General features: G+C 35.5%; 1 protein-coding gene across 14 annotated transcripts in view; it reads left to right on the forward strand.

Moving 5' to 3' along the window:
* Window positions 1-14853, forward strand: part of DOCK3 (dedicator of cytokinesis 3) — a 231799-nt gene that overhangs the window by 83068 nt on the left and 133878 nt on the right. For all 14 annotated transcript variants that reach the window (XM_069769586.1, XM_069769593.1, XM_069769587.1 and 11 more), the window contains exons 7-9: window positions 3871-3955; window positions 12135-12176; window positions 13438-13592. In XM_069769586.1, the coding sequence (XP_069625687.1) occupies window positions 3871-3955; window positions 12135-12176; window positions 13438-13592 (282 nt within the window). The remainder of the gene's footprint in view (window positions 1-3870; window positions 3956-12134; window positions 12177-13437; window positions 13593-14853) is intronic.

Below are 14853 nucleotides of genomic sequence, written 5' to 3' on the forward strand. Positions count from 1 at the left end.
ATTAAAACTGTAGGGAAGCCTCTTGGATGTCAGTCTTTGAGGAAAGCCTTAATAACCTCTCTCTGTAGTCTGATACTTCCATGCTCAGAAGTATTTGCTGCCATTCCCTTTAATCAGTTCCTTACTAGGATTACTTCATCTCATCATGTTCATTTTAAGTAATAATTTGCTGTGTAGCATTACATCAGTGCTTTACTAATTTCTTTATAGATTACAGTCTCTGCAGTTTCTTTGTATACAAAATAATTCTGTCAAAGAAAAGTATTGAGTTGTATTAGCACGGTCTCATTTTCACAAACATGTTTTTCATATATTTCATTTTCCATGGATTTCTGTATTGTATTTCATTCAAAGTCTTTTTTTAAAGTCTTCACATAGTTTGTGAGTAACTGCCAGGGTAATTTCCTTTCCCTTCACCACCCTTATAAATGTATCTGTGTAACAGAACTATGAATGATACTAAATGAGGCTTTGATATAGTGAGAGAAGGAATACAAGGAAAATTGGTGGCTGCAAAATTAAAGCTGAAAAGAGTCAAGGTAAGGTGCACATCTTTGGAGCAAAGGGGATGAGATCTTGCATACTCTAGAGGTGTGATGAATTCTCCCAATCTGTTCTTCCAGATTGGATGTGCATCTTAAAAGACTTTTTTTTAGTCAAATGACCTATTTCTACAAGGTTCTTCTAGGAAAAGTTGTTATGACTTGCGATTTTATGAATTTTAAATGGTTTAGCATTTGTATTGTAAATAAATGAAAGTATTATAAATTAGGATCACTCTTTGAAATTACCGTTAAAACCAAGTTGATTTTCTCTAGAAGCCCAGTTAACTTGAAGTAGAGTTGTATGTTCATCCCTTTCAGTATTAAAAATGCTAGTATTTTTGTGTATTAGCTTGTCTTCATATTACTTGAGGGAAAAGTATCTAGAGATTTTGCATGGTAGATTTTTATTTTTTCCCCAAAGAAAGGAAAGTTCTAAAGACTTCTGTGTAGAAGAGGAGGAATATCTAAATGTCAGCTGGAGTTATCGCAGGCATATGCTATCAAGAAGTAATTGATAAGCTTGGGGATATTTTGTAGGTATACTTGGGAAATATTTTTGAAAGGTAGTTCAGTGTTAAGGCAAAATAAAACAACATATGGATTTGCCTGTAAGAAAAGGTATTGTGGAGAGAGGAACTGTCAAATAAGCAAAACAGCACATTGTCTAATTTTTATGCGTGCTATGTTTTGGAGAAATACTGCTTGGCAGCTGGTGCTCTTGCATTCCCACAGTATTTGATAATACAGAGTGAAAGTGGGCCACTGACTATCATTGCCATTTCAAGCATTATGTTGTCAGTCCTTCGTAGACAAAAAATAATTGATACAAATTAAATGCATAAACCTGAACTTCCACCTGCACAATAAATGACAGCATGTTAGTACAAAAGCAAAAAACACCTTTATTTTCTGGGAGCAAGTATTGTGCAGGATTAACATAATATTAGAGAATGAGAATCTTCTGGGCTGGAAATCCATGGTGTTAAGGGATTTAACTAAAAATAGGATATCAGATAAATTTCACAGGGATGCTACTGCAGTTGTGTTGAGCATTATTAAGTAGAAGATAATACCTTTGTCATGTATTGAGTAATGAGTCCAAGCACTGTTTGACCTCAGTTCTCTAGAGAGTTGAAATTATGAGAACAGAACAATATCAGCCTATGATTAGCTTTGGCAGTTTTTTTCTGTAAAACTTTAATAGTGCTTTGTAACTGCATTGAAACTGTAATGCACTTACAAGTGGTATTGATAAAGTTCTTAGGAAATCATTTGTTAATATCTGTATGTTGAGGAGAGATTCCTTTATGAATATACTTTAGGGGTGGGTGTGTGTGTACACATGTATGATGGTATTTTGGAGGTGGTTTGAATATTCAAATTCAGGCAAACTTCTGTGGATGAATAGGATGAGCATTAATTTAAAAAAAAAAAACTTTGAAGTGGACTCTTTGCATATTACTGTTTTTACCTGTTACCTTTTTTTTCTATTACATTTTTGGACTTTCTATTATAAATAGGCTCAAACGGCAGCTGCAGGTAAGGATTACCAAGTACATTCTTATTTTAATCTTTTTCATTTGGTAAATAGATACAGTAATTTTCATCTTCGCAGCTGCAGTTTTCAGATACTGGTTTTGGGCCATGGATAACTTGTGTTTGATAGGTTTAATCAAAACAAAGTGTGCTAAAGGTGTATAACCATCACTTTCACAGTTTAGCCTTAGAGTTTAGAAGCTGGTGTTTGGCATGAAAACTGTATTAAAGAAGTAACATTGTTCTTTTTTCCATTGAAAGTATAATTGATTTTGGCAAAGAGCTGGAAATTCCAGTTTGTCAGTACAATATTTTGATGGCAATTATAGTACTACCTAACAATTGTTTGCCAGCAAGTGGAGCAGGACTGAGCTATATTTTTGAGATGTGATAGTTTAGGGATATAATTAAAGAAGGAAAACCTGATTGAGAAAAGTTTCAAACAGAATTATGGAATTGGGAAACTTACGGGAAATGAATAAAAGTACAACGGTCAGCAAAGGTAACTGGGCTTCATACAAACCACGGGTTCTTCCTTGCTGTTGTTTTCAGTTAATTGCTGAGGAAGAGACCGTACTGCCTGGAGGCTTCTGTTTATTGCACCATACAAATATTCTGTGGTACCTGAGAAGTTTTTTCAAATAAAATTTTTCATTAGCCGTCAGGAACAAGTCTGTGCAGAATGTTTCCCTCTCTGATTACAAAATTAAATTGGCTTTTGCTTTTCTTTTTATAATTAGTGACAGAAAGAGTACAAAGGTAGTCTGCGAGGGCACCTCTTCCGAATTTAAGACTAAGAATTTAAATATAAAATCTCTGTAAATGAAGTATCAAAGTTACATAAGATAAAAGCAGGAAAATGGTTCATTCATGTGTTTCTTTAATTTTACTCCTAATGTGTGTATTTAGAACAGCTTTTTATTGTAATGCTTGGAACTCTTCATGCCTCAGAACCTGAAGATCTATAGAGCAAAAGTTGGGTTTTGACACCTTTTAGGTTGTCTTGTTCTGCAGTCTACAATTATTAATTAATTGATAATAGTTGTTCATTTATTTGTCTGGATGCAAAATAACCTTATTCTGTCTACTATTCACATGCAGCTGTGACCTGAATTGCCTCCCTTACTACAGAAATTCTTAATTTTTTTTTTAAAATAGTTTATATATTTGATTTGAGCCAAAATTTTATTTCAGTGAAGAGAAATTAAATGGTTTTTTTCACATTTGTGTTACAGATTAAAATTCTTGTTGATATTGCAGTTATTGTTTATTATTAATAAAATACTATGTTTATATAGTGATAAAGTTGGGGGTTTAGCTGCATGAACACCAGGAATTTCAAAGCAGCTTCCCAAGGCACAGTATCTATTTGCACATGTAAACAGGGTTACTAACAGAACTTTTTCAATATATAGTGAAGAAACCTACTCAAATACTGCAGCAGAAACCAGAGTACTAACTTTATTTGCCTACTACATTTCCATGTATGAAATTAACTTGTTCTGGATACTGCACCAACATAATGGCCAAAAGCTTCAACTAGCATTAATTGCTATAGCTCCACTGAAGTCAGTGAACAAGAAGTAACAAGTTCACAGTGTTTTTTTGTTTGATATTTACCTTTAATTTTATTTAGTAGGATTATCTGTTTAATGATTAACAATTGCAAAAAAGACTCAAAATAGTTTAGAATTTCTTGTGTACTTGCCCTTGGTAGGCACATGTAGTAGATAATAGTGAACACTTGAATGTATTATACTTACCATTGTTCCTTCCTTCTCTTTTGCAGACATTTGGGCCTAGATTTAGTTCCTCGGAAGGACTTTGAGGTTGTGGATTCAGATCAAATCAGTGTTTCAGATCTTTATAAAATGGTAAGAAATCTCACTTGGGGAGAGAAAGAAGGGAAAAAGTTTTAATTCTTTCGTCTTACATATTTTCTTGATTAGCATAGTCTCGTAAGCTGAATGTCTTTTTCATTTGCACCCTAACCACCAGTATAGTCAGTGTCTCTAGTACCCTGAGTTTAGTAAGAATGAACCAACTTTCTTTCAGAAGTGGCATACTTATATCCATTTCAGTTTCAATTTACAAAGTAACATGGTATGAAAACTGGAGAAGGTGAGTTTGAATGTTGTTTCTTCCTACAGTTTTCTTGTTTTTAAAATCTGCTGTTTCAGAAGCAGCAAAAGAAGTTCTAAAAAAAACAGATCCATCATATACAGGCAATGGGAATCCTTTTAAACTTTGGTCTTTGTTGCTAAAATCAATATCCTAGCATTAAATGAAGTAGCAATAATCTTTTTTCATGTATTTGTAGAATTAAAGAAAAATAGGACTGGAAAATCTTAAGAGGTCATCCAGTCCATTCTCCTGCTTCATGTCAGGATCAAGTGTCTCTGTCATTTATGACAACTTTTTCTGTTTCTAAAAACCTCCAGTGGTTAAGACTCCACAGCCTCCCCAGGCAAACTTTTTGCTCAATTCACTGTTCTTACAGTTTGGAAGTTTTATTAATTACACATAGAGATTTCTTGCTGTAGGTTAAGCTTCACATCTTCCTGTCATGTCCACAGAGAAACAGATTACTCCTGCCTGTTTGCACTACCCTACTTCAAGACTTGTTAAGTCCCATTCAGTCTTCCTTTCCTTAGGCTAAAGAACCCCATTTCTTTCAGTTTTTCTTTATAGGTCAGGTTTTCTAGACCTCTGGTTCCTGCATGTATTCTGCAGATATTATATTACCTAATCTGCAGTTTGCCACTGCCTTTTGCAAGTATACTGTTGAATTCTGTCAGATGGGAAATAATACAAAATCTTGGAAGCTCCAGAGATTAACTGTGGTGATATCTTGCAGAGGTCTATTCATTTGAAAGCACCATGAGCCAGGCAGATGTCCTGGCAAATGTTATTGATGTATAATGAAGAAAGCTAACAGATTGACATGCTTTTGGGTTACTTGATCATTACTTTGAACAGCAATTATTAACTTGCTGGGAGAAATAGAATTGCCTCCTGTCATAGGATCTAGTGTTGATCAGCCTACTTCTTCCATTAATTAGAGCTTCTAAAGCCTGGAGTTCATCAACAGTTTGTGTGAGTCCAGAAAGTCCATGAGAGCCACTGTTTGATTCTTTCAGTAGAGTCTGCAGATGCAGATGAATAATACTTAAGTGAAAAGTCTGCTTCTAGGAGTTGCATAGATAATAAACATCTTTGCCTCGTTTCAAAGATTTCGAGCTCACAGAAAAGGGGAGGAAGTAGGGAGACCAGTGAATAAGTTAGTTTAAGCAAAACTGATCCTTGCACATTAAGGCCATCTCTGTTATGTGGCAGTGTCCCTTAGAAAATGTATGTGGTGCATTTGAGTAAGGATGTTAGAATTTTCAGGAAAAGTAGTACGATTCCTTCCTTGCAGAGTTCCAAATTCTATCATTATTAGTCACTAGTACAGTCATATTAGTACATAGCAAAGTTAAAGTTGTTTTAGAAATATGAGTTGTGCTGTTAATGAACTGTAAAGCCACTAATGCATTTCACAATTTAACTGCATTTGGATTCTTTGTTAGTAGGACTATGTAATACAGTTAGCTTTGTATTGGATCATGATGTAACTGTGAAGGGAGAAACAGCATGTAATGTTCAGCAAAAAGTGAATGAAGACCTTTTCTAAGATGCTACTTTAATAAAAAATATAAAAACAAAACAAAAAACCCCAAATAAAAACCCCAAACAAAACACCAGAAAACCCCCAGCAATTGCTTTAGTACAACTTCTTAGCTTAACATCTTCCAAAGAAAACAGTGGGGATTTACATAAATATTACAGTTTCACTCACTTCTAGTAAACTTTTAATTCCCTATTTTAAAATGTTTTTTACTTTCAGCTATCTAAGACTAGGGAGATAGGTCAGTGTCTAGGTGGGGTTTTTTGATACGCAAGATGTACTTCTCCCTAAAACAAAGGCACATTTTGTAAGCAGAGCTATATGCTGTTGCTGTTTTTGGATTATTTGCACCATATAACAGTGGATTTTGTGGAAAGAAAAATTGTTACATAAGAAATATTGAAGCACAGCACTCTATAGTACTAAATTTTAATGTTTGTTCCTGATTTGCCATAGTTGGAAGGGGAGTTTGGTGCTATTACAGCAGAACTTCCCTTCAAATACAGTATAGAAATAAGTCAGTACAAAATGAAATCAGTAATGACTCAGAGAATGCAAGATAAGTTGCTAACATGATTGCTTTATTACTCTGTGTTTCATTCTGCAGTGGTTTTTTTTTTACTCTGAATACTTGTAGGACAGCAAATAGCTAATATTTAATTGTCAGGGATTATGTCACCCATCTTAGTCCTGAAGAAAATGTCCACAGCACAGTTTGCTGCTGAGTTCTGTGCTGGTATCAGGACATGACCGTTAGTCAGTTCACACTTCACTCTTGCTTTAGTTTGTAGATTCAAGAAGACAGTGCTCTCTAATCATATCTAATTCATAGTCAGAAGGCAATTTCAGGAACCAAAACAGCTGAAAACCTGTTATTTTTTTTTAACTTAAATTTGGCAGAAATTGAAGGAGTGGGCTATTGGGGGGCGGGTGTCTTTTTTTTGTTTTAGGGTTGTTTTTTTTTAACGTGATTTTGAGTTTGTTCTTATTATTTAACAAAAACCCAGGGAGACAATCCTCCTTACTCCTGCCAAAATACTTAATGGGTTCTCAAATGAGCAGTAAGGTTTTACATTGTAAAATAATCTTGCAGGAGTAGTTGTGAGAGCCCAATTACTTTCTCATATTTGCAGGATTGTAGAATGTTAAATGTAACATAGAAAACAGTGTTGTATTAGTAGAACAACGGATGAGGTAACACATTAGACTTTCCTATCTGTGACAATAATTCAGGCATTTTATACAGTCATTAGACTTAGCATTACTTGATAAATTTTAAATTTCAAAATTTTAGCATCTTTTTTAGCTCTTAAGTATGTTTGTGAGTACTGTATGACTACTGTATTCCTCTCTTTGTCAGAACTGTTGCACTTTGAGGCCTTGTACATCCTGTTTCTCCACGTTACTCATTATGAAGCTAAATACTAGTGGCCTCAGGATGCGCAGCATTTGTCAGAAATTGTTGCTTTACTCCTGAAGGAAACCAAATTGCCTTTTCCTTATGACAGTGTTTATGATTTTTAACTAATATGATGGAACACTCTTTGAAAATTTACATTACTTTTGAAATTGTGGGAAAATATGTCATCAGAATTCTGCCACAGAGCTCAGTGCTGGAGTTGGCACTAGATTGAAGCTGTCATTTAGCAACACAAGTCCAGCAGAATGTCAGAAACAATTGGATAGCACTTTTTAGTGGAAGGGGTTACAAGACACAAATGTCTGGAGGCATTTGCAAAAATCAGAAATGTTCAAACCTAGTGATTAAATATGTTTAGCTTTTCTATAAATTTATTGAATTGTGTATGTGTCTTCAGGATGAATTTAAGACGTGCATGAAAGGCACAACTAATTGGCTATATTACTGCTAGATCTTAGCCATCTCTTTTAACCATCTGAAAAAAAATACCACGAGTTTACCAGAGTTCCTAATAAATAGACAAGTTTCAAATTAATGCTGCTATCACCTCATAATTGCTTATTCTTTATTGAGATGGAAAATGAGATGTTTTCAAGTTATAAAACTTGGAAATAGAGACTTTAATTGCCCAGAACTCTGCTAGAAAAGGAAACCAACTGGACACAAACTGTGCAGGAAGCTCATTAAATCTCTGTGATTAGTTTGTTTGTTTGTTTGTTTGTTTGTTTAACGAAGCAGATTGTCAGAGGACAGATTTGTGTACATTTGGTTCTAAACCCTAGTAAGAAGTCAGTTGAGAATATGAAGATAGAAAGCAGTTTGTTTGAGACTGACTTGGTAATGATAGGATTCACTTATCAAGCATCATTAGGAAAGGAAGGAGGAAGAACAATAAAAACTAATATTGGTAGATAAGATATCATGAGAAGCAAGTTTGATAGGGGAAAAAAGAGGTAAGGAGAATTGATAGCTCTTTCAGTAAATTAAAAACAAAACCTCAAGATACTCACTAAGAGGCCAAGTTGGATAAATTAAGAATTCTTCATTGCCTTCAGTCACTAGAGTGAAAGAAAGGGAAATTAAGATTACCAAGAGCAAGTATAGAACAGAAATATAGAAGAGTAGTACAAATGGGTAAATAGAAAAATTAGAAAGGCAATGCACAAATTAAGATATAACAAGCAACTATTGTCAATTGTATCAAGAAATGGTTTTATATAAATAAACTGGTAGTAATTGGGAAACTAAAGAAAAGTTTTTATACTAGGGGCAAACCAATTGGCATGTGATGCAAGGAAATAACGTGGCATTTAATGTCCTTTGCATCCCTCTCAAGCTTTGGTAAGGTGGTAAACTCTGTCAAATTGGTAACAATACCTGTGGAAAAGTGAAAGGAGTCGCGCCTGAACAGGGGGGAAAAGTTTATAAAGTAGGTGTCAGTTCCAGGGGTTTTAGAACTATATACATTTCATTTGGGATGTCTAGAGAAGCCATATCAGACATGTTAGTGGTAATCATTGGAAAGATGGGTAAGGTTCCAGAATACTGGCAAAGGGCAAGCATACTTTACACCTTTAAAAAGAAGTGATGGGGGAGGAGGAGCTATTAATCATTCTTTCCCAGCAAAAAATGCTGGAACAGAAAAAAAATCCAATTATTTGCAACAAGGAGGTAAGTAATAGTGACTGTGAACTTGTTCAGAATAAGCAATTTTTAAAAGTTGCAATTTAATTCCAGAACATAAATGAGTCTAGTGGATAGAGGAAAAACAGCTGATGCCATATTTAGATTTTCATAGAGATTTTAAATTTTTTTTTAATTGAAAATCTCCTAAGGTCGTTAGTTCTGTAACACAAAGCTAATTAGAAAACCCATACTCAAAAAAAAAAAAGGTTGTCAATAATTTGATTAAATAGGAGGGATGAATCAGCTTAATATCTTGTGGTTATCCTCCATTTTGTAGTGCTTCATGTTTCCTTAATGACTGGATGACGAAATAGGGAGTATACTTACTAAATATGCAAATGCCACAAAGTTGGAAGTGGTGGTACATAGGAGGAAAGGATCAGAATTCCAAATAATGTAGAGAAATCGAAGAAATTATCTGAAAAGTGTAGGATACAAGTGAGAATCATAAATGCAAGGTTTTAACTTCTGCAGTCAGTTGTTACTTCTGAAGTACATGTTGGGACGCTACAAGCTTAGGTAGTTTTGTAGGAGATTTGAGTATTATAATGGCATCTCCAGCTGAATTAATTAATCTTTTCAGGGATAAGACAAGATCAGTGGGCCTAGGTTACAATGACAAGGATTCAGTTTAAGCATCAGAAAGCACTTTGATGAAGAAAGATATACTGAAATGGATAATCTTATCTGTTAAAGTTTGCACAACCTTAACAGGTGACTGTCTTTTGGGAAAAATAAAGGTAAAACTGGATAATTTCTTAACAGTCCTATTTTTATATCACCTTGCAAGGCTTCTGAGGTTGGAAGAGGCCTCAGGGGAGGTCTAGTCAAACTTCTGCTCAATGCAAGGTCAATCCTGAATTCAGACCAGGCTGCTCAGAGCTTTGTCCAGTTGGATCTTGAAATTCTTCAAGGAAAAAGATTGGGCCCCTGCTCTAATGCTTCACTGCCTTGATGGGGTTATTTTCTTCCTTGTTGGAAAGTTGGGCTATCCCATGTTGTAGTTTATGACCACAGTTATTTTGTCCTCCTGCTGTGCAGCTCTGTAAAGAGCCTGGCTGTGCCTTCTCGATGATAACTTCATAGTTTTTGGAAGGCTGCCATCAGGTCACCTCCAAACCTTCTCTTCTCCAGACTAGAAAAGCTGCATTCCCTCCAGCTCTTCTCATACCACATGTGCTCCAGCTCCCAGCTGCTTTGGTGGTCCTTTGCTGAATGGGGTGCAGTATTTCAGATGTCATTTACTGAATGCTGAGTAAAAAGGAATAAATGTTATTCTCAATCTACTAGCTACATTCCTGTTAATAGAAACAGTAAATTGCTAAATGTCCTTGATGCCAGAGCGCTCTCCTGACTTATGTTTGGCTTGCTGTTTAGCAGGACCCTGCCAGTCAATTCCCAGCCTATAGCATGGAAGGATTAGCCTGTCCCAGGTGCAGGACTTGTTGTATTTGTCCTTGCTGTACTTCATTTCCTTTTAACCAATTTGTCTGGATTGCCTAGATCCCTCTGAATGAAGGCCTCCTCCTTGAATACATTGACTGCTGCCCCCAATTTAGGATTATCTGTGAATTTATTAGACTGCATAGGTCTCAGGATAGACCTCTGAAGAATACACGCCATCACCCACTGCCTTTTGAGCCTGACAATCCAACTGTTTGTTGGAGTTTTGTTACCAATATAGTTAGTCTACCAGTCCAGGTGTAACTTCACAACTTGCATACAAGGATGCTGTGGAAGACTGTGGTGAAGGCCTTGCTGAACTCAGGGTAGACAACAGCCACTAGTCTTCCCTCATCTACAGATCTAGTCATTTTACCCTGGAGGGTTAGCTTGATCGAGCATGATTTACCCTTGGTAAATCCACATTGGCTATTTTATCTCCACTTTTTCCTTGGGTTTAGAGATGAATTTTATTCAAAAGAAGTCAGGATACCTTGAGCAGTTTAAATAACTGGTCTTTTCTATGCCAGCTGATTCTGAGTGGTTGCAGGTGACAAAAAGATTAAATAGGCAACTCAGCCACCTAAACTTAGAGGGTTTTAACATTCAGAAGACAGTGCAGTAGTTAGACAAACAATGGAGCTGGAGATCATTATTTCTTCTGCTGACAAAGTGAAAAAGGACGTTTTTATAACTGAATGTAAACAGATGTCAAAATATGCCATTTAACTTAATATCATCTTGATTTAGTCTCATTATGAAGATTATCTCTCCTTTTGTGGTAAAAAGTCTTATTTTTGTTCTGTGTGAAAGACAGTGACATAGTTTGGAAAAAGTATTGCCAAATAAATTTTGTGGACTATCTTTTACTTTCACCTCTTTTGAAGCTACAAGGTTATCAACAGATTGTGCTGGTCCTGCTACAGAGTTTATATGTTTAGAATAAGATGTTGGGTATGTAATAGAAGGATAGAGATGGGGGCAAATGAAGAGAATATTTATTATCATGTGGTAGTGTTAATATTTCAGTTTAAAATGCTAATGTTAACATGAATGTGTGTGGAACAGGTGTGGCAGAATCATTAATGATATGGTTTTTAAAGCTCCCTGAAATGTTTTCAATTTAGATTAGTATTTAAATCTCGCTTTGGAGATTAAATGGGTTCAGTGAGTATTGCAGTCCATTTTCTGATTATAACATCTCCTTCTAGCATAAAAGGCTTTAAATACAGGATCATCCTCCAAGTTCCGTTTCAGAGATGTAGCTCTCTATACTGATGCTTCTTTACAGGTGTTGGCCAGCTGAAATTGTAAGAGATTCTTTAACCATTTATCAGGATTTCACTTTCTGATCAGAGCAAAAAGTTTAAACAATGTCTAAAATCCATCCTTCTTTCTAGGTGTCTGTGTTCTTTAACAGATACACCTTTTCATAGACAACACACTACTGGAATAGGATTAGTGGTGAGGTATCTTCCCATTTAGCAAGAGAACACATAGATTATACAGTATAGGGTGATGGACTTTTTGAAAAGAAGATGCTATTAAAGTGTTGGAAATTCTATCTAGCTTGTGACAGCCATTTACTGTAAAAGCTAAGGTAAACACAACCTGTAAATTCAAGTAGTTAGGCTAAGGAATGGCTTAACTGAGAAAAGCCTTTAGGAAAGCTAGTGGTCTTGTGAGTGATGATATACTGTGAAAAAAGGCTGTGAAAAGCTGGTAATAATCTTGAGCAGTCATACCTTAAAATTACTGTTCTAATGCTACACAAATACGATGTTAATATTTCTTACTTTCAAAAAGGTTTAAATTTTACTATTTTGTATCTCCACAGCATTTGTCAAGTCGACACAGTGTCCAGCAGAGCACATCGCAGGTAAACATCATCTGCATATGAATTCTTGTTATCTTTAAGTGTTTGGTAATATATGTAAAGGTGTGATGGAGATTGTTGGGTAAGTCCCTACACATAGAACGCTTACTCAGAAGATCCCCAAGTAATTAACTGACTAAGGTCCTCCTTCAGCTTGCATTTAGGTCTCTCTTCCTTAGCTCTAACAGTTGTTCTTAAAAGTTCAACTTCTGTAGTGATACGAAAAGCCTCACTCTGCCCACGTGACTCTTCTTTCCACTTGCTAATACATGGCTTAGTAGGCTTCTGTTTCACATATCCTTCCTCTAGTAATGTAATCCATTCCTGGTCATGGAATTTGGGTCTAATCTTTCCAGGAGAATTGTGCTTCCACAGGTACCAGTCTTTAAAGGATGAGGATTTACTTGGATTTAATTTAAAATCCAGAACAAAATTCATTTTAAGCTCTGGGTTTTTTTAAGCTAGTACAAATCTCAGTTGGAAGTCTGAAAATTTTAAGATTTTCTTTGTTAGTATGTACCTGTCTATGCTTTCAGAAGAGACTAGCCTGGTGATCTTAGGATATTCATGCAACCTGTTTATTGAGATCAGCATACAATAGATAAAAAGGGCTATAAAATTTAAAGAATAAATTTATTTCTATCTATACTGCTTTTTTTTTTCCCCTACCCAGTTTTTCACGGTTGTAAATAGGTCTTGTTATACTGAGTCAAAATGTAAACCTTTCTGCAATTTGACTTTATTGGTTGCTCATGTTATCAACTGTTGTTAAGATTTCTTTTTGTTATACCTGCAGGGCTTATTAGCCTGTAAAGCCTGGTTCTAAATGAACTCCATTAATGAATTGCAGCTGCTGAAAAGAAATAAAGTAACAGATGTTGTTCTTAAAAATGTTTTGAAGTCCATCTGCTTTAAATGGAAATCATCAAGAACCACCTTTATTATAGTTCATTTTCAGTACCAGTATCAAGACAATATTTGAGAAATAGGATTGACTTGGTTTACTTGATAAAAAGAGATTTCAGATGCATAAACCATTTATATTTACTTGGTTATTGTGGTTTCTCAAACTATTCAAATTAAAAGTGGAAAAAAACGGAGGAAGAAAAATTAATCTAGCATGTATCTCTAGGGTAGAATATATTTGAGGTTAAGCTTTTACTTGATAGAGAAAGGAGAGCAGAATCGCAGTTAAAATTATGAAGTCAGTCATGTGTCCTTTATTTGTGAAGAACTAAAAATAATTTTCATTGTTTTTCATCAGGTGGATACAATTCGTCAGCGTCATGGGGAAGCTTGCCGTATGCCAGTGCCTCATCACTTCTTCCTCAGTCTGAAGAGCTTCACCTACAATACAATTGGAGAAGACACAGACGTCTTTTTTTCTTTGTATGATGTTAGAGAAGGCAAGCAGATCAGGTAGGACTGTATCAAGTAACTAGAAAGGTTCCTAGGAAAAAAAATATGAACAAAGCAAATACATTGGAGAAAAACATGTGAGCTATTCTTGTGACACAACTGAAAGGACAAAGCTGATGAATCATAAGTTGACAGCCCTGCAATGCATACCTGAGAATATCAGTAGTACTAATCATTGCATATGGAATTTGGTGCTTACATGTAAGCAAAGCATTAAAGGCACAGAATACTTGAATTTTGTTTAGGTTTCTGACTGCCTCCACAGATTACTGCAGGTCTTAGTGTTTAGTAGCTGCCTTCTTAGGGCTGTTGTTTAAGAAGTACTAATAATGGCAGGGCCACACTGTGCAACTGTTTTGAAAAGAGGACTGCTGTGTGTTTGGGTACTGAGTTGAGCCTCTCGAACTCCCATCCACACCTTGCCTTACAGGCGTGTTACAATACAGCTTGTTTTTATTGCTCTGTTGCTATTTGTATTCATCCCTATGTCTAGGCTGGACAACTGTGCTGCTCAGTTCATTCAGGTAATTGGTACTAATGTTAGCAAATATGAAATGTACTGTATTTTTCCTCTACAAGCAAGTGTTTTGAAAACAACAGAATATGTAGAAGAGTATTGCGGCATATGCATTGTGTCTCAGAAATTAAGTAAGTGTAGCTTGGTCTGATCTAAAGTGAAGCATGTTTGTGGGGTTTTTTTGGAATTTTGATTAAGGCATGTCCTGACAGTTGGCACAGACTGCATTTGCTACTGTGGTCAAAACTGTCCTAGTTTTCAGCATGTTAGATTTCGATTTGTTCCAAACTGAGGAAAGAGCCCCAAAATGTTTTTACTGTCTTTGGAAGAACATTATTATTATGTCAATAATATTCACCCAAGAAAGTCCAGAGTAGAGTGATAATGGTTTTGTAGCTCTTCAGAATACATCCCACTAAAAAAGTGGTCTGTATTAGAAAGCTCTAATGACTTAAGTGTGTCTTATAAATATCTCTGCCACCGTTTAGTTAGGCAACTTAAAGATCTTTTTGCAGAATATGGCAAGAATGCCTAATCTGATACAACATTATGTTTCCCCCCCCCCCCCAAGTGAGAAACACATGGTTTGATGTAGTTAGGAGGACTTGCTTATAATTCCTTTATTGAGAGAATTAACAGAAAATATTGAGAGAATTAACAGAAAATAGCTGTTAAGAGGAAAAGGTGCAAATGGCAAATCAAACCAAAAAAATGTGCACAATTAATTAGTTCATATCACAGAGC

Source organism: Haliaeetus albicilla, chromosome 24 (assembly GCF_947461875.1).
Source record: "Haliaeetus albicilla chromosome 24, bHalAlb1.1, whole genome shotgun sequence".
Lineage (NCBI taxonomy): Eukaryota > Metazoa > Chordata > Aves > Accipitriformes > Accipitridae > Haliaeetus > Haliaeetus albicilla.